Source organism: Schistocerca cancellata, chromosome 4 (genome assembly GCF_023864275.1).
Source record: "Schistocerca cancellata isolate TAMUIC-IGC-003103 chromosome 4, iqSchCanc2.1, whole genome shotgun sequence".
Lineage (NCBI taxonomy): Eukaryota > Metazoa > Arthropoda > Insecta > Orthoptera > Acrididae > Schistocerca > Schistocerca cancellata.
The window spans coordinates 689,307,481-689,328,408 of record NC_064629.1 but is presented as its reverse complement, the minus strand read 5'-3'; the positions used below and the strand labels follow the sequence as shown (position 1 = coordinate 689,328,408).

Below are 20,928 nucleotides of genomic sequence, written 5' to 3'. Positions count from 1 at the left end.
CAAGAGTCTCCAATTCCACGATTTTTTATTGAAAGTGTCTGATTCGTGGATAAAAGACCATATACCTGCTGCTGAGCAAAACTTGGGAGTTCATCACTACATCACGTACGTCTCATCATGACCCAGTTGACAGACTTTCCAGTCACATAAGGCAACACCAACTAATACTTATTTCCAAAACGAATAAATGAAAACAAAGAAACTGCCATGTATGTTCCAAAAACAAAAAAACAACAACAAACTTAATGTGCAAGTCTTTAGCAGTTGCATTACATCTTGGAGACTGTTTTTCTGCATATCATATGAAAGAGAATACTAAGTACCAAAAAAATTCAAATAAACAAATATATGAAACAAACAAATTTTGTATTTATTTACTTTTGTATATCTTCGAAATTTCATGAAAGTAGAGGAACAGGGTTGAGAACTTATGAGAACTAGCGATGAGATTAGAAAACTTAACAATTTGTAATCTCCCAATAATTTCAAGAACAGCCAGCAACAAGCCAAGTAATCTGACTTAGTGCTGCCGGCGCCAAGCAAATAGATTTGTATGAGCTGTGTGGACAGCAAAGTGTTAATTGACTTGGCTACAATCCTGTCACGTGTTCTGTGTACTAAGTTTTATCTATACTGTTTACATTGCATCCCAAAGTATATTTTAAGGTCTTGTCAAAGTACTTATAGAGCAAGTGTATACACACCTATCCCAGTATATTGCACATATTAAAATTCTAATAAAACACGATGAACAACCATGAAATTTTATTGATATTTGATTGTTGGGAATGTAATTCATCAGCAATCAGTGTTAAGGCCAAGTGCTCCAGGTAATCTAAATAGTCTACATGTGTAAAGCATACAAAATTTTTGAAAAGAAAGTCAAATGTTCTGTGAAATGATTTATCTAAAGATAAGAAATAAAAAAAAAAAAAAAAAACATTAGAGAAACATTTGATGCACCTCATTTTCTGTACGTGATTTCTAGCTTCATTCGAAGGTATGTCAAATGTTTCTCTGATCTATTTTATTTCTTTTAGACAAATCATTTCACACAATATTTGACTGATTTTTCTTCTTTTATTTTGACAGTTAAATATCACACCAATTTATCTGTCTATGCACCACGTAGCTAGGCCTTGAACAGATGAACTTTTTGACATTTCATTTACATACCTAACAGAAGCTATTCTTGACATATTTCAGTTTTTCCTCACATCAGTAACTAAGTTTTCCTTAATTACCCTGATTAATTTCAAGCAATTAAATATTTTCTTGCAAAACTAGATCTCACAGTGGTTGCTTTGATACCCAATTTGCCCATTTCTCACTGTGTTTTGCTATGAAAATTCAGACAAAGATTCATTATGTAATTTATAGGGAGTCTTGTTTTCCCTCTGCTCAAGCATTTGACAAAAACATTTCAAATGTTAATCATGCAACAAAATATATCCTTTTTGTGTGATGTCATTTCCAAGAAACCTTGTCTTGCTTTACCAAACCATTTATGAAATAAGACGATTTTTATGACCACGTGATTCCTGATGCACAGGAAAGGATTTGGACACACTGCAAGTGACCCACCTGTGAATATAACAACCACTATCTTGAGAATGAGAAGATATATCATTCTGCTCTCAAATGTAAATACAGTTTTGATATATTGGCTATATTTCATATGCTTTAATGTATGGCTTAAAATGAACTATACACAAAGCCTATGGACTGTGATTTTACCTCTGCAAACATTTAAAAATTTCATGCAGTTATTTATTTAGTTTTGTGCAGCACAGTAACTATGATGACTTAACGGATATAAACTCAGTCCTTCTACATCTACATCTACATGATCACTCTGCAATTCACATTTAAGTGCTTGGCAGAGGTTTCATCGAACCACAATCATACTATCTCTCTACCATTCAACTCCCGAACAGCGCGCAGGAAAAATGAACACCTAAACCTTTCTATTCGAGCTCTGATTTCTCTTATTTTATTTTGATGATCATTCCTACCTATGTAGGTTGGGCTCAACAAAATATTTTCGTATTCGGAAGGGAAAGTTGGTGACTGAAATTTCGTAAATAGATCTCGCCGCGACGAAAAACGTCTTTGCTTTAATGACTTCCATCCCAACTCGCGCGTCATATCTGCCACACACTCCCCCCTATTACGTGATAATACAAAACGAGCTGATGTCAAGCTGTAAGATGTGGAAGAATCAGACTTTTTTTCTGTTTAGTTTTCTTAAAATCAGTGATATGTATTTCATAACAGCTCCAGTGCCTTACCAAGAAGACTCGTAGATGTCACTCTCACTTTTGCTTGTGCTGCAGCAACAGGATTCAGAAACGTTGTAGAAGAGGGTGGGCAATGCCATAGACATTGCTCATGAGGACACTTCCGCAACTATACCTTTGTTTGTTGTATGTTGTCTGAAGCTGTCGCACACTGTTGTTCGCATCTGTCGCTTAACATAGGACATGGCCCAAGAATATGCATACATCATGGGTAAATTAAGATCGCAACTGTCTTTAATTGAATGTAATTATAAAGATTTAAGGAACCCCTGCAAATAAATTCTTTTAGTCATCTCACTTAACTGTTGAATTGTTCTTTTTCTTATGATGTGTCTACTATAAAATTTGTTGGTGTATTTTCCAATTATAAGGCGAGAATGGTTTAGATTATCATAAATTATTGTGCTTCACTGTACTGTTAGGGGAAGACTAGCATCTCTGTGATTTTGTTCACACCATGAAAAGAAAGGAAATGTAAAAATGCAAAATGATAATTGTTTTGTGGTAAGTTATTGGTTTTTACGTAAGTTCCATTTTGTGAGATGTATTGGACATTATGCAGTGAATGGGTGTTACAGTTGTTTAAACATGTATAACCGTTATTTAAATTGCTTCTGCACGAAAATTAGTGGGAAAATACTAGCTCTTACCATAACAAGTACATTTGTTTGTTGTGTTTTATAGTCCAGAAACCAGTGTGACAGCTACAACTACTGCATCATCATCAGCGGGTAGCAATGCAACATCAGCATCATCAGCACCAACAAGTACTACCAGTACAACATTAAGTACAGCATCATCATCATCATCAGTGCAATCAACTAATTTATTTAGATTATCTGGTGCACATGGATCAGGTTCACCACAAGCAAATGTGTCATCAGCAGCATCGACATCCTCAACAACAGCTGTTGTTCATACAGCCCCATCTGTCAGCCACCCAGTTGCTGGAACTTCAAGAGCTCCACAGCCTGTATCGGCTGCATCTGCTAGCACCAGTAATGCTGCTAGTTCTGGTTCTGGAACTCAGTCAACAGGAGGAAATCCATCTGATCTCCTTGAAGGTGTTGATCCTTCTTTTCTTGCTGCTCTTCCTGACGACATGCGAGAGGAAGTGATTGCTGAGCAGTTGAGGTACTTGGTTTGTCCAGTATTTCATAAATATCGGACCTTACAGGAATTTTCTTAATAAATTTTGTGTGTGTACAAAATCTTCAGGTTACAAAGAATACGGCAGAGGACACTGCAACAGACAAGGGACCTCATTGCATCAAATGTGTCTGAGGTAAATCCAGAATTCCTGGCAGCATTGCCTCCATCCATACAAGAAGAAGTCCTTGCACAGCATCATTTGGAACAGCAAAGACAAGCAGCAATTGCAAGTAATCCTAATGATCCCGTGAATGCTGCAGAATTCTTCCAGAATCTTCCATCATCACTAAGGCAAACAGTAAGTGTACATTGCTTCATATTTCTGGAAAGTTGTGTAGAGAACACCAGTTGAAAGACCCACCACCAAATAATTGAATGCAAGACTGCTGTCATTTAACTGGGTTGTATACTTGTAAATAAATTTGTATTCACAATTAAAAATTAGACATTTCAGTTAGACAGACTAAATTGACATACTCTATTTTGAGAAAGAAAAAATGTACAAGATGGAATTTCACCAAATCAAATAGAAAAAAATGTGCTAGTGAGGCGCAGCAGTTTTTTCTAATAAAGAAGGATGGTTGCTTGTCAACAGATCATTTATAAAATGGTGCTAATTTTTCACTGTGCAGTGGAATATGTGCTGATTGAAACTTCTTGACACTTCAAAAGGTGTGCACCAGAACATGTCAGAGACTTAGGAGGAGAACAAGAGCTATAACCTAAGTCCCAGAAATTTTGCTCAGTGGAAGAGAGGTCAAAATAAACACACACATGTCTCAGCTTATTCACAGATATTCGAGCATTTATGAAAAAACGATGATCAAAATTTGAGGTATTTCCCATATAGTGTGCAGTTTGTGCACCTTTTACTGTGTGATGCCCTCTGGCAAAATGGTGGCACAGTCGTTAGTGTTGTGGTTTCATAATTTGGTGACCCATGTTCAAAACCCATTTATTACTTTCATTTTTGTTCTTTATTTATATACCCATGTCTGTAGAAGATAACTACACTAATATTTACCTATGTATACTGATATAATGTTGTCCTTATTTGTCTACTAATTGTGTGTGAGATGAAAGAATTTTTAAAAAAGTATGAGAAAATTATTTGAAGCTGTTTTCAGTGAAATTCCTGTAGTGTATCTCGATTTATATTCAGTTACCAGTTTTCAGGAAAGTGATCCATTATGCATGGTATGCCATGAAATTACTGCCAACACAGTCAATTTTCACCAATATGGATGGTGTTTCTTTCCAAAGTGAGTTTCATATGAAGAATGTCACTGGCAAACCACCCTCGCACAATACTTGTGGTGTTTAAAATATCCGTGTCTCGAAATTTTCTAAGACTGATATCATCCAAGAGAAAACGCCAATCTTCTTGAAGAATAAACATATGAGACAATATAAGAACTGACATTAGGAGGAGAGCTGAACTGACATTAGGAGGAGAGCTGAACTGACATTAGGAGGAGAGCTGAACTGACATTAGGAGGAGAGCTGAACTGACATTAGGAGGAGAGCTGAACTGACATTAGGAGGAGAGCTGAACTGACATTAGGAGGAGAGCTGAACTGACATTAGGAGGAGAGCTGAACTGACATTAGGAGGAGAGCTGAACTGACATTAGGAGGAGAGCTGAACTGACATTAGGAGGAGAGCTGAACTGACATTAGGAGGAGAGCTGAACTGACATTAGGAGGAGAGCTGAACTGACATTAGGAGGAGAGCTGAACTGACATTAGGAGGAGAGCTGAACTGACATTAGGAGGAGAGCTGAACTGACATTAGGAGGAGAGCTGAACTGACATTAGGAGGAGAGCTGAACTGACATTAGGAGGAGAGCTGAACTGACATTAGGAGGAGAGCTGAACTGACATTAGGAGGAGAGCTGAACTGACATTAGGAGGAGAGCTGAACTGACATTAGGAGGAGAGCTGAACTGACATTAGGAGGAGAGCTGAACTGACATTAGGAGGAGAGCTGAACTGACATTAGGAGGAGAGCTGAACTGACATTAGGAGGAGAGCTGAACTGACATTAGGAGGAGAGCTGAACTGACATTAGGAGGAGAGCTGAACTGACATTAGGAGGAGAGCTGAACTGACATTAGGAGGAGAGCTGAACTGACATTAGGAGGAGAGCTGAACTGACATTAGGAGGAGAGCTGAACTGACATTAGGAGGAGAGCTGAACTGACATTAGGAGGAGAGCTGAACTGACATTAGGAGGAGAGCTGAACTGACATTAGGAGGAGAGCTGAACTGACATTAGGAGGAGAGCTGAACTGACATTAGGAGGAGAGCTGACATTAGAAGAAAAAGAATTTATTAAGCATTGATTTTAGAAGAAGAATTGAAATGAGAATGAAATATCAGAATATGAGAGTTTAAAAAGATAGTAGCCCCTCAATATATTGAACAGGCATCTAATATAGTAAATTTGTGGCACTTGTTCTAGAATCCAGTAATAATTTTGCAGTTAATATAATACCCTGGTATCCTCTAATTTGACAAGAAACATTTGTGTAGTAATCTTCTATGGATGTGGGTAGATAAATGAAAGCCTTAAAAATGAAATACATAAAAACAATAGTCAGGTTTCAAACACGGGCCACAAATATGAGGCTGCAATGCTAACCACTGAGTCACCATTTTATCTGAGAGTATTGCATGGTAAAGGGCACATAAAGTACCTTGAAAACTTTGAATGTCATTTTTTCAGACCCCCCTGCGGGTTCGGGGGTTAGAATAGGCCCGCGGTATTCCTGCTTGTCGTAAGAGGCGACTAAAAGGAGTCTCAAATGTTTCGGCCTTATGTGATGGTCCCCTCTCGAGTTTGACCTCCATCTTTCTAAATTATTCCGAAGAGCGAGCCAATTGGGGAAGGGCGCCTTACATGGTGCACTGTCTCCGTCGTGCATTGAGACCTTTAGCCGGCTTTTTTGTCGTTGCAATGGTGTCCCGCTCGTTTTCCATCTCTTGGGCGAGGATACGTCCCTGGGTGCGATTCCCACGCTGCACTCTACAGTGTTTCTTTTAACTGCGATGACGACCTTGGACAGTTTTGCACCTAAGATCCAGCATGGTAGCCAGTCCGTTGTGGTGGGGCCGCCATGTACCCTCTTGGTTGTAGCCCCCTGACAACACAGGGATCGCTCTACTGATGCCTGCGCCGTTAACTCCCCATGTATGCCAAGGAGTAGATGCCCATCTTCCTGGGGCAACAGGACTCCCGGCAATGGACATCCTGCCAGGTGGCTATTGCTGCGGCTGGGTGGCGCCCGTGGGGAGGGCCCTTGGTCGGAGTAGGTGGCATCAGGGCGGATGACCCGCAATGAAGCGTGGTACATCATCTCTCGCTGGCGGCCAGCCGCCAGCAGTCTCTAAGCGTTCTCGGGCTCAATTTAATGCTACAAAGTACAATCTGAAAACGTTCCCCTCTCTGGCCACGCCGTGGGAGGAGCGTAAGTCCCAGGATGGAGGTAACAGTTATTCGCCCCGATTCTTAGTTTGCACGAGAGCTGATGGGGAGTCTTTTCTCTCCACAAAGCCTCAGTTCTTCGTCGAGCATTTAGAGGACAAGTTTGGGGAGGTGGAGGGCATGTCAAAAATGCGCTCTGGATCGGTCCTGATCCAAACGGCATCCTCTGCCCAGTCACGACGGTTGCTTGCTTGTGACAAGTTGGGGGATGTTGCTGTTACGATCACACCGCATACGAGTTTAAATATGGTCCAGGGAGTTATTTACCATAAGGACCTTCTTTTGCAGTCTGATGACGAGCTGCGGGCCAACTTAGAGCGCAGGGGTGTACATTTCGTCCGGCGCGTTCATCGGGGTCCGAAGGAAAATCGGATAGCTACCAGTGCCTTCATCTTGGCCTTCGAGGGTGATACGTTACCGGAAAAGGTCAAGGTGATGGTCTACCGATGTGACGTCAGGCCCTATATTCCTCCCCCGATGCGGTGCTTCGAGTGCTGGAAGTTCGGCCATATGTCTTCCCGCTGCACTTCCAGCCTCACATGTCGAGATTGCAGACGCCCGTCTCATCCCAATACTCCATGTGCCCCGCCTCCCATCTGTGTCAACTGCGGGGAGCACCATTCACCTTGCTCGCCAGACTGCAGAATCTTCCAGAAAGAACGCAAAATCATGGAATATAAGACCCTGGACCGACTGACTTATACTGAGGCCAAAATGAAATACGACCGGTTACATCCCGTGGGAATGACATCATCCTACGCCGCTGCTACAACACCTGTGCTCGCCCCATGAGTTTCGCGACTTCCGGCCGGATCGCTGAGTGGTACAACTCCTCCTGCCCCCTTGCCAGTGGGGGGCTCTACCCACCGGGTTGCTCCTGCGCCATCTACCTCAGGGGCAACACCATCCCCCCCATCAGGGGCGTCCGTCCCTGCTTCTAAGCCGGAGAAATGTCCAACTTCTTCAGCTTCTCATGCTTGCTAGGGGTCCCTTGGGTCCCTCCCTTCCCAGGTTTCCACCAGTGGGAATGCTGACGACCGACAGTGGCGTAAGTGCCCGCAATCAGCTGGTCGAAGGGCTTCACGATCCTCCTCAGTCCCGGAGACTGAATCGGTGAAGCCCTCCCAGCCAGTTAAACCCAAGGAGCAGCGTGAGAAATCCAAGAAGAAGAGCTCTAAGCCCAAGGAATTCGCGGTGGCAGCCACCCCACCCCACCGCCACCTTCCAGCTCTGCGTCTGAGGACGAGGTGGAGATCCTGGCGTCTGCTGAGGACCTCGATCTCGCCAGTCCCTCAGACGCCATGGATAGCAGTAGCACAGGTGCTCAATCGGAGGCAGCAGGTGACCCAGCGGCGTAATCTGCCTTCCCAGTCCCGTCACGCCTTTCTCCGCCATGGACAATACCATCCTCCAGTGGAACTGCAGCGGTTTCTTCCACCATCTAGCTGAGCTCCGCCAGCTTATCAGCCTTCATCCTTTCCTTTGCATTGCTCTGCAGGAAACTTGGTTTCCGGCAATGTGAACCCCCGGCCTCCGTGGCTATCGGGGTTATTATAAGAACCGGGCGGCTTATGAAAGGGTGTCTGGTGGCGTCTGCATATATGTCCTTCACACTCTGCACAGCGAGTCTGTCCCTCTCCAAACACCTTTAGAGGCTGTCGCTGTTCGGGTCTGGATGCCACAGGCTGTTACCGTTTGCAGTCTTTACCTTCCACCAGATGGTGAGGTCTCGCAGCATGTCCTGGCTGCACTGGTAGCCCAATTGCCGCCACCTTTCTTGCTATTGGGCGACTTCAACGCCCATAACCCTCTGTGGGGTGGGTCAGTGGCAACAGGTCGAGGCACCATCGTTGAGCATTTATTGTCGCAGCTCGATCTCTCGCTGTTAAATGATGGTGCCTTCACACACTTCAGTGTGGTGCATGGCACCTACTCCGCCACTGACCTTTCCATCTGTAGCCATAGCCTCTTACCGTCTGTCCAATGGAGTGTGCATGACGACCTGTGTGGTAGTGACCACTTTCCGCTCTTTTTGTCACTACCACAGCGTCACTCTTCTGGGCGCCCTAGCAGATGGGCTATGAATAAGGCTGACTGGGAGTTGTTCTCCTCCACTGCCGCTTTTGAGCCTCTCTCTACTGATGACATTGATGCGGTGGTTCAATCGGTCACCACCAGCATCGTTACTGCCGCCGAATCTGCCATTCCCCGTTCTTCTGGGTCCCCTCGGCGGAAGGCTGTGCCTTGGTGGTCGCCTGAGATCGCTGAAGCGATTAAAGATCGCCGACGGGCGCTCCAGTGTCACAAGCGACATCCCTCCATAGACCACCTTATCGCCTTCAAACGGCTGCGTGCGCGGGCCGCCCTCCTTATCCACCAAGGCAAGGAGGAGTGCTGGGAGCGGTATGTGTCCACCATTGGCCTCCATGTCACTCCTTCGCAGGTCTGGGCCAAGATTCGACGCGTCTACGGCTATCGGACCCCTGCCAGCGTCCCTGCGCTCTCACTGAATGGAGCAGTTTGTACTGACTCCGACGTCATTGCCAATCGCTTAGCAGAGCATTTTGCTATGAGTTCCGCTTCTGCGAATTACCCCCAGGCCTTCCGCTCCATTAAAGAGCAGATGGAACGTCGGAGCCTTTCGTTTCACACCAACCACCCAGAATCTTACAATGCTCCATTCAGTGAGTGGGAATTTCGCAGTGCCCTAGCTGCTTGCCCTGATACCGCTCTTGGGCCAGATGGCATCCACTGTCAGATGCTGAAACACCTTTCAGTGGACTGCCAGCGGCGCCTTCTCGATCTTTACAACCGTCTTTGGGTCAAGGGGGAGTTTCCGTCGCAATGGCGGGAAGGCGTTGTCATCACCGTTTTGAAACCTGGAAAGACCCCTCTGGAGGTGGACAGCTACCGTCCCATTAGCCTCACCAACGTTCTTTGCAAGTTGCTTGAATGGATGGTGAGTCGGCGCTTGCATTGGGTACTGGAGTCTCGGGGCCTTCTGGCTCCGTCTCAGGGTGGGTTCTGTAAAGGCCGCTCCGCCACCGACACTCTGGTGAGCCTGGAGTCGGCCATCCGTACTGCCTTTGCCCGCCGTCAGCACCTGGTCGCTGTCTTTTTCGACATGCGGAAGGCGTACGATACGACATGGCGTCATCACATCCTTTGTACGCTTCATGGATGGGGTCTTCGGGGTCCTCTGCCGATTTTTATCCGCAATTTTCTGTCGTGTCGTACCTTCCGCGTGCAAGTCGCGGCCTCGTATAGTTCCTCCCACGTCCCAGAGAACGGTGTGCTACAGGGTTCTGTTTTAAGTGTCTGTCTGTTTTTAATAGCCATTAACGGGTTTGCTGCGGCCGTGGGAGATTCTGTCTCCGCTTCCCTGTATGCTGACGACTTCTGCCTTTACTACAGCTCTACTGGCATTGCAGCTGTTGAACTTCAGCTACAGGGCGCTATCCGTAAGGCGCAGTCTTGGGCTGTAGCGCATGGGTTTCAGTTTTCGGCAGCCAAGACCCGCGTTATGCATTTCTGCCGGCGCCGAACAGTCCATCCTGAGCCGCGGCTTTATCTTGCCAACGAACTCCTTGCTGTGGTGGAGACCCACAGGGATTTTGGGGGTGGTTTTCGATGCCCGGTTGACTTGGCTGCCTCATATCCGGCAGCTTAAACAGACATGTTGGCGACATCTAAATGCTCTGAGATGCTTGAGCCACACCCGCTGGGGCGCCGACCGCTCTACCCTGTTGCGGCTCTACCAGGCATTAATCCAGTCCTGTCTGGATTATGGGAGCCTGGCTTATGGCTCAGCATCCCCATCTGCGTTACGGGTTCTGGACCCAATTCTCCACAACGGGATACGCCTTGCCACTGGTGCTTTCCGCACCAGCCCTGTGGACAGCGTACTAGTGGAGGCAGGTGTACCTCCACTGCGGTTCCGGCGCCAACGTTTGCTGGCCGCTTATGCTGCCCACGTTCTAAGCTCGCCCAGGCATCCAAACTATCATCTCCTGTTCCCGCTATTGGTCGTCCGTCTGCCAGAACGTCGGCCCCGGTCTGGTTGTACAATAGCGGTCCGCGTCAAAGAGCTTCTCTCTGGGCTTCAGGTTTCCACTGTTCCACCTCCTTTCCAGGCTACTTTGCATACACCCCCATGGTGTGTTCGTCGCCCTTGCCTTTGGCTCGACTTAGCACAGGGCCCGAAGGACTCAGTCCCTCCAGAGGCCTTCCGCCACCGTTTTTATTCCATCCTGGCCGCGTATCAGGGCTCTGGCATTGTTTACACTGATGGTTCGATGGTTGCTGGTCATGTCGGGTATGCGCTCACTCTAGGGGACCGTTCCGAACAACGTTCCTTGCAGGATGGCTGCAGCGTTTACACTGCTGAGCTGGTCGCCATCTCTCGTGCCCTAGAGTATATCCGCTCCTGCTCAGGTGAGTCCTTCGTTATCTGTAGCGATTCCCTGAGCGGTATACGAGCTCTCGACCAGTGTTTCCCTCGTTCTCGTCTGGTGATGGCTATCCAAGAGTCTCTGCATACTCTTGCCCGTTGCGGCCGCTCTGTGGTCTTTGTGTGGACCCCCGGTCATGTCGGTATCCCGGGTAACGAACATGTTGACCGCCTGGCGAAAGAGGCCACCAGTAAGCCATCTCTGGACGTTGGCCTCCCAGAGACTGATTTGCGGGCAGTCTTCCATCGCAAAATCTTGGCGCTATGGGACGATGAATGGCGCGAACTGACAACGCGCAATAAATTCCGTGATGTCAAGGAGACGACGATTGTGTGGCGGTCATCCCTGCGAGCCACTCACAGGGACTCAGTAGTTCTTTGCCGGCTCCGCATTGGCCACTCCCGGCTGACACACAGTTATTTACTGCGCCAGGAGGACCCTCCTCTATGTCGATGTGGGGCAGCTTTGACAGTGGCCCACATTTTGATGGCCTGCCCCCTTTTAGCTGTAGTCAGGCAGACATTTGCGCTGCCTGATACGCTCCCTGCCCTTCTAACAGACGACTCCACTATGGCCGACTTAGTTTTACGTTTTATTCGGGCAGGGGGATTTTATCATTTAATCTGAGTGTTTCTGTTTTATTTTATTGTTTTGTGTTGATTCTGGCCTTTGGCCTATGATTTTAAACTGATTTTTTAATGTGTTTCTAAGTGGTTGGCTTTTCATTTTTTATTTCTATGGTCGGCCAACCACTGTCACACTCTGTGTGGTTTTAGTTCGTTTTGTCTTGTCTTTGTCTCAGTTTCTCTTGTTCTGTATCGTCTGTGATCTATTCTGTTCCTCGTTTTTATTCTCTGTGGGTGTTCTTTGTATTTGGGAAAAGGGACCGATGACCGTAGCAGTCTGGTCCCTTTCATCCCCCAAACCAACCAACCAACCATTTTTTCAGAAATGAGACACATGGTCCCTTACTTTGACTCCTCTTCCACTGAACAAACTTCTTCGAAAACTGGGTGATGGCACTTCCCATGTTCTCCTCATTAGTACAGGTAAACAGCTTTCATGTACCAGGAACTATCAGTGATAAAATTATTTTTAAATGAAAATCAGAGCCTGAAGATAAGTTTTTATAAAAAAAAAATATTATTTTATGTACCGAAGCTGATCTTGAAGGTATAGTATCCAATTTTTTAAAGTGCTACTGAGAATATTTGGAAAAACACATTCTTACAGTGGAAGGACAACATGTTTTTCATGTAATATATGAAGTTGACATGTTCATTTCTGTTAAATGTACTGACTAGTTCAATGAGAGATTTCTGTTATGCTAAAAAGATCACTCTTTTGTATTATCACATTTTGAATAGTGATGTGTGGCATGAGACAGTGATGGTATCGGATCTTGTACTGTCCAAGTGACTGGATATAAAAGGTTCAGCATATATGATGAACTCAGATGGATGTGGTGCATTCAGTCACTGAAGTTCTTAATACAGTAAGCGCATTTTGCTACATATATCTGGGAAGTTGCATAGAGAACACCAATTGAAAAGCCCATCACTGTTAGATTTCTTACCGGATGGTTCAGTGAGCATGCAAGTGTAATGGAGATCTCTCATGAATTCAAATGAGAATCCCTCGAGGAAAGACTACATCCTTTTTGTGAAAGATTACTGAGAAAATTTAGAGAACCGGCATTTGTGGCTGACTGCAGAATGATTCTACTACTGCCAATGTACATTTTGTGTGTGTACTGCGAAGACAAGATAAAGAGAAATTAGGGCTTATATGGAGGTGTAAACAGGCACTTCCCCTTGGGTCCATTTGTGAAGGGAACAGGAAAGAGAATGACTATTAGTGGTACAAGGTACTTTCTGCCGGGCGCTGTATGGTGGCTTCAGATTACGTATGTATGTATATTTGTAGGTCGTTGTACTTGTCGGTGGGCTTGTGTGTGATGTTACATTCAGCTGTCTCTGCCCTTTGATCAACAACATAAGAATGACAGAAATTGTCAGCTGTCTCAGATTGTAGCAGTGGATAGATTTCCATTGAGGGGCGTTGACAGTTTTATCACTGGAGATTTAGTATATGTTTGGTCATGTTACCAAATTTGTTCAGAGGCTAAGATAGTACGAAAATTATGCTGCAGTGTGACATGTGCCATGTAGCATATTACAAGCAGAAGAAAAATCTGAAACAAACCAGAGATTTATCAATCAAAATTTGTTTTACATACATACATACATACATATATACATTAACCTTGTTCCATAGATCATAAATACGACATTTCGTAATGATGCGGAATGTGTCACTTTAACGTAAGTTTTCTTTACACAAAATAATTATTTTATTTTTTTACAGTTACTACTTCATATCTAAGAATTCATCTATTGAGTAGGAGCAGCTGTCATTCAGAAATTCTTTTAATTTGCTTTTAAATGTTGGTTGGCTATCTGTCAGACTTTTAATACTATTTGGCAAATGACCGAAGATTTCTGTGGCAACATAATTCACCACTTTCTATGCCAAAGTGAGATTTAATCCAGAATAGTGAAGATCATCCTTTCTTCGGTTTTGTCGCTATGCACTTCACTGTTATTTTTGAAATGGGATGGGTTATTAATGACAAATTTTGTAAGTGAATATATGTATTGTGAAAGTACTGTGAATATCCCAAGTTCCTTAAATGAATGTCTGCAAGGTGATCTTGGGTGGGCTCCAGCTATTATTCTGATAACACGCTTTTGTGCAATGAATACTTTCTTTCTTAATGACGAATTGCCCCAAAATATGATGCTATATGAAAGCAGTGAATGAAAATAGGCATAGTAGGCTAATTTACTGATATGTTTATCACCAAAATTTGCAGTAACTCTTAATACCATAAGTAGCTGAACCTAACCATTTCATCAGATCATCAATGTGTTTCTTCCAATTCAATTACCAATGCACACACCCAGAAAATTTCAGTATTCTGCCTTAAGAACATACGTACATTCGTAGTCCACATTTATCAATAGTGTTGTGCCATTTACTGTACAGAATTGTATAATCTGTGTTTTCTCAAAGTTTAGTGAAAGTCCATTTGCAGAGAACCACCTAATAATTTTCTGAAAGACATTATTTACAATTTTCTCAGATGATTCTTACTTGTTGGGTGTGATTTACTTCACTTGTATCATCAGCAAAAAGAATTGGCTTTGCATCTTCATGAATACAGAGTGTCAAGTCGTTAATATATATTAAGAACAATAAGGGACCCAAGACTGAACCATATGAGACACCATTCTTGATACCTCCCCAGTTAGAGGACTCTGCTGGTTTTTGCGGACTATCTTTACTGTTAATTTCAACCTTCTGCATTCTTCCAGTTAATTATGAATTAAACCATTTGTGCACTGTCTCACTCATACCACAATACTTAAGCCTGTCTAGAAGAATTTCATGATTCACACAATCAAAAGCCTTTGAGAAATCACAAAATGTCCCAATTGGTGATGTTCAGTTATTCAATGCATTTAATATTTGATCAGTGAAAACATATATAGCATTTTCTGTTGAATAGCCTTTCTGAAAACCAAATTGACATTTTGTTAGTACTTCATTTAAAAAAAAAAAAAAAGTGATGCTGCTCTCGAATACATTACTTTTTCAAGAATTTTGGATAAAGCTGTCAGAAGCGAGATTGCGCAGTAGTTGTTAGCATCACCTATCCCCTTTTTTATGCAATGATTTAACAATAGCGTATTTCAGTCTGTAAAAATGCCCTGTTTCAGTGAGCTACGACATATGTGGCTGAGACTCCTACTTATTTGTTGGGAACAAGCTTTTAGTACTCTGTTGGAAATGCCATCAATTCCATGAGAACTTTTGATTTTGAGTGAATTTATTATTTTCCTAATTTCCATAGGAGAGGTGGGTTGAATTTCAATTTTATCAATTCCCATATACTGCCTTGCATTTTCTAATGAATAGCTGGATCCTATTTTCTCTACAAGACAATGATTATTAAAAATGTTTTCTACTTCTGGCTTCTTGTTAACATATTTTTTATTGTGTTTGATAGAAATACAGTCATCCAGTGCTCTTGGTTGCCCAGTTTCCCTTTTAACAATAGTCCAAATTATTTTAATTTTATCATCAGATATGTTAATCTCAGACATAATGCTCAAACTTCTGGACTTGTTAACAACTTTTCTTAATACAGTGCAATAGTTTTTATAATGTTTCACTGATTCGGGATCGTTACTCCTCCTAGCTATAAGATACATTTCCCTTTTCTGTTTACAAGATATTTTTATCCCTTTAGTAAGCCATGGCTTTTTACATGGTTTCTTACAATTATATTTCACTGTTTTCTTAGGGAAACTGTTTTCAAATATACTCACAAAGGTATCATGAAATAGGTTAAATTTTAAATTAGCATCAGTGTTCCCTATACACCTCATCCGAGTCTAACTGTTGCAAGCTTTCCTTAAAACTTTTGATTGTTAAATTGTTAATTGAACACACTATTTTAGAGGACTGTTTTGTATTGCTGTATGGAGCTATATCATACACTGTACCTAGCTGTGAATCATGATCAGACAGACCTTTCTTAACAGGAAAAGTTTTTATTTGATTAAATTTATCTTTGTCTATGAAAACATTATCTATGAGTGTGTTGCTTTCCTGTACCACCTGAGTAGGAAAATCAATAATTGATGTCAAATTGAAAGAACCAAGTAATACTTAAAGGTCAAGATTCCTATCAGACTCTTTCAGAAAATCTACATTGAAATCCCCACAATCAATCATTTGCTTTCCTTTGTCTGACAGATAGCACAACAGAGAGTCCAAGTTTTTCAAAAATAGTTGAAAATTTCCGAATGGGGACCTGTACATGGCTTCAATTATAAAAGTGCCATTATTTAGTTAAAGCTCACATGCACATCCTTCTATACGTTGCTCTACACAAATTATTTTAGTTTCCAAATCTTTCACAATATGACAGATTTTAACATATATGGCAACTCCTCCTCTCTCCATAGTGTCTCTGCTTACATGTGCCGAAAGCTTATATCCACCTACATTTACCATTTTCATACCTGTGACTATATGATGTTCAGACAGGCATAGTACATCTATTCCACCGTCAGTTTCTAAATATTCTAAACAAACAAGAAGCTCATCTGCTTTGTTTTTTAATCCCCTGATATTCTGATGCAATGTATTAACATTATTTTTCACTTTGCTTTTATGTGAATCTTGTGATATTTTCACATCTCTGGTACCTACTGTCTGAACTTCTCATTAAGCTTAATTTCAATCAGTGTAGGATGATTGGACACTGATCTTAGTCTATAAAAGTACTCCCATGAGTTTGTGCCCCCCCCCCCCCCCCCCCCCCACCACCACCACCACCACCCGTTAAAGATTTTGCAATCATCCCAGCCAGTTTACTCTTCCCTTTCCTAGTGAGATGCAGGCCATGTCTTGTAAAGTCCCACCTACCGATACCATTAACAGGAACCAAACCTATGCCTGACAAAGTAGCCACCCGAAGCAGCTCATCTAGCTCCATATTGACCCCCCGACAGAGCTGTTCAATTGGGGCCGATCATACCGCATGAAAGCAGGAACCAAGCCAACATTTGTTTGATAATGTGCTAAATTTATAGTACTTAGACTTACAAAATATAATGAGATACAAAAAAAATTTCCTCCACAGATTTTGACTGATATGGAGGAGTCTCAAATGTCTGTGTTGCCACCAGATCTAGCACAGGAAGCACAGACATTACGAAGGGAATGGGAAGCGAGGAACAGGCAATTGATGCAAGACAGATTTTTTAGCCATGTTAGTCACAATACCAGTGCATTGTCTTCAATGTTAAGGAATCCAGGTAAACAAGTGGTGTTTTACTATTTTTTGTTAAAAAATATATAAGAATTATGTTGTATTTATTTCCATGGTCAGTAGAATTGTAGTAACACAAACAAAATGTAATTGTTCAGTGCAGAGTCGGAAAACATCTTAAAAACTGCAATGAGACTTTTGAAGTATTTGTAAATAAGTAGCTCGTCAAAATGATGATAATCTAGTGTGTTAGCAATTCTGTTTTAATTAGATGATCATCCACTTACCTGTGTAACCATATTGTACTTCCTTTCCTCGTCCATGAATTTAAACAATTTGTTGATGATTTTTTAGTTCAGATTGTTTGTTTAGTTACATAAAAGAGAATATGTCATGATCCAAAACTTTGAGATCCAGCCACTTAGAAAAAATTTCAATCCCACATAACCAACCATTTATGCCATTATTTAAAATGTTACTGGCACGTGGGTGTTCGATTTATCTTAAAGGACAATAAACACTAAAAAGACAAATCTTCAAGGTTTAATTCTGTAAAAGATTACAAATTTTACAGTAATGATGATGAAAAGTATAGTTATTGTTCCTAAAAAAAAAAAAAAAAAAGTGCATGGTGACTTACAGGGCAGTTTCACTTGTAATTGGCTTTTGTGTGGAAAAGTTTGAATCATTGTGCTGTGCAGAATTGTTTATTGCTATTGGTGCAATATCAGAGATTTCCTTTCCTATGAAGACAAATAACAGAACTAAATTGTAATTTCAGCAACAGTGTGTGTTGCAACTATATTAGTGGCAACAAATTGCAACATACTGCAGCTTACCTGAATATAAATCATCTTCAGTGTGTTTCCACTTTGATATTTCTCCTTCCAATCCAGAATCATAAAATTTTCTTCTTGAGCATCCAAAATGTCTTGTTTACTCAACGAACATTGCATGTTTGTAGTAGAATTACGGGAAATGGTAAAAACTGAGTGAATCTCAAGACAGTGCAAGTGCACAGTGGCTCAGTAAGTCGTGACAGTAGCTCTTATGTTTCCTACTGCTTCTTTTGAAATAATTCTAGACATTGACAACAGAGGGCAGCACATGTCAAGGGACTGGTAACATGATGCCTGTACATTGTTCTCATAGGAAACTAGTCCAGTTCTCAAGTAATAAGTGACTCTTGCATTGGAAACATCACAGCCAGAAATATACTCTGGTGTGGTCCTTAAAATCCAGTACTCTGACGCAAATTGTGTCTAGCCTTGGTTGCCAAAGCATTACAAAAACGTACTTGTTGTATGACACACCTGCAATGTAATCACAGATCATGACTGGCTTCATTTCCTCATAGATAACAACTTCAGATTATGGAAAAGAATTGTTGCACTGTATCTCGCATTACAAGAAGAAAAAATAGTAAGTTGAACAGGGTCATATCTCAGCAGAGCCTAAGCACTGGACAAGTGAACTTTCACATCTGTTTTTGATATTGCATAAAACTTGAAAGAATAATGTTTGTATCATATTCATAGTACTGAGGAAAAAGGCTGCTTTTGATATTATCACCTAGTTTTTGAATTGGATTTGTTTGTTTTTTATAGACATGAAGGTGACTGAGATAGGCAAGTATAACCAGTCATGATACACAGTTAAGTTGTGATTTTGTTGGATATTTATATGAAATTTGTTAGCTATTTCTTTTGTGGTAATATGTGCATTAGTTGACAGTAATATCTAGTGAATAATCCTGTTACATTACCACCAGCCTTGCATTTGTTTTTTCTGTCTATTGTTGTATAATTTTCCTAACTTTTGTAATATAATTGAAATGCATCGTTAAGTAACTTTGAAAGTAATTTTGTCATAACATTTTGTTTCTGCTTAAATCTACACTTTTTCTACTTTTAATTTTTATTTGATTTATTGATGAAAAAGCATTCCTGATCTCATTAGGCAGGGTAAGCAGTTCAAGGTATTCGCTTCAGTCATCTGCTGCACAACAAAGAGCACAGTGGAATGCATGGAACACGGCAAGTACAGATTCCAGTGGCTCACAGGGATCAAATTATTCAAGGTACATAGATTTAAAGTGTGATTTCTTTACTTGTCACTCATTGTGAATAATTATGATGGAAGGCCGCACGGGATTAGCCGAGCGGTCTAAGGCGCTGCAGTCATGGACTGTGCGGCTGTTCCCGGCGGAGGTTCGAGTCCTCCCTTGTGTGTGTGTGTGTGTGTGTGTGTGTGTGTGTGTGTGTGTGTGTGTGTGTGTGTGTGTGTGTCCTAAGGATAATTTAGGTTAAGTAGTGTGTAAGCTTAGGGACTGATGACCTTAGCAGTTGAGTCCCACAAGATTTCACACACATTTGAACAATTATGATAGAACCTATGTGCACAGTTTGTTTGTGCAATGTTTCATGTGAGTGACTGTCATATAATGCTGTGGAGATTTATTAGGTTCTCTTGCAGAGTGTGTGTGTGGGGGGGGGGAGGGGGGGAGGAGGAGGTCTCCATAGTAGTAATAGGCTGACTATTTTCTCATGAAATTAACAGACAGTGAATAATTTATCATCACACCCTATCTTGTGTTGAATGGGATTATTGCTTTCTCAAAAGTCTGTGTTGTGGATAGGCTTTCCTTGCAAAAAATATAGCAGCAGTTTTATGGATTTTCAGTAACACAGCCACTATTTTATGTAATTAAGTTACAAGGTGCCATGTATTTAAAGCTTGACGATAGTTCAAGATTTAAAATAAAGTTGAGTGTTTGTGCTGACCTACAGCGTTGTAAGAAATTGTTGTCTGAAAAAAAATATATTAATAATTAAGCTGCTCAAAAAATCTCTGAGCGCTTTCTTGGCAATAGGAAATTGTTACATACAGTCACCTATGTAATGTAGTGGAAAAGAAAACCACCATTTTCAGTGCAATTCAGTAGATCATGAATGACACAGTGCAGCTGAAATGTCCTAGTAGATTTGTCAACATACTTCAAAAGGTATTTTCAAGCTTAGACTTGTTACGTAATGGCTAGCAGTGTAGTTAACACAGTAAGTTGGCTCCTAAATTTGCATACATTCCACCAGCATCATTCAAACATTCAGTTGCTATTGTAAGACAAAAAGTTGTAGGTCTGTCTCATAGTGATGATCCACAGTTGACACTACCAACTGAGGACTGGTACCTACAAATTATCTATTGAAGTCGTCCAAAAAAGAATGCCGTTTTGGAAGCAAGTGACAGGGCTGCGTTGACCAGATAGTGCATTACTGTCTCTTGTCTACGTCATCTAATCCACCTTCATTTATCCATTTATCCTTAACAAACGACAGTCATCCAGACAGTGCTTATCGCATTTGCAAGAACTATCTTGGCACACTCTCCAACCAACCCACATTTACACCTCACGCCTCGTGTCCCACGTCCCTGTTCATGTCCTCCATGCTTGATAATTTTAGGTACCCGATGGAAGTCAAATGATATTGTGCAAACGCACTGAAGGTTGTGGACCCATTGCCATTTGAGGCAAATCAATTATATGAATGCATGTCCAAAAGAACAAACACCAAGAATTCATATAGTTTTTAGTTTTATAAGGCTAATTCTTCCATTTCATACTCCAAAACTAACCTTCATATGTTTTCAGATATACTGATTGTACAAAATTGCATTTCAGGATGACATGTAA

At 41.9% G+C, this 20,928-nt stretch overlaps 1 protein-coding gene across 1 annotated transcript in view; it reads left to right on the top strand.

The window, feature by feature from the left end:
• Window positions 1-20,928, top strand: part of LOC126184382 (E3 ubiquitin-protein ligase HUWE1-like) — a 219,850-nt gene that overhangs the window by 145,838 nt on the left and 53,084 nt on the right. The window contains exons 24-27 of the mRNA XM_049926767.1: window positions 2,985-3,434; window positions 3,519-3,750; window positions 17,106-17,280; window positions 19,194-19,314. Coding sequence (XP_049782724.1) covers window positions 2,985-3,434; window positions 3,519-3,750; window positions 17,106-17,280; window positions 19,194-19,314 — 978 coding nt within the window. The remainder of the gene's footprint in view (window positions 1-2,984; window positions 3,435-3,518; window positions 3,751-17,105; window positions 17,281-19,193; window positions 19,315-20,928) is intronic.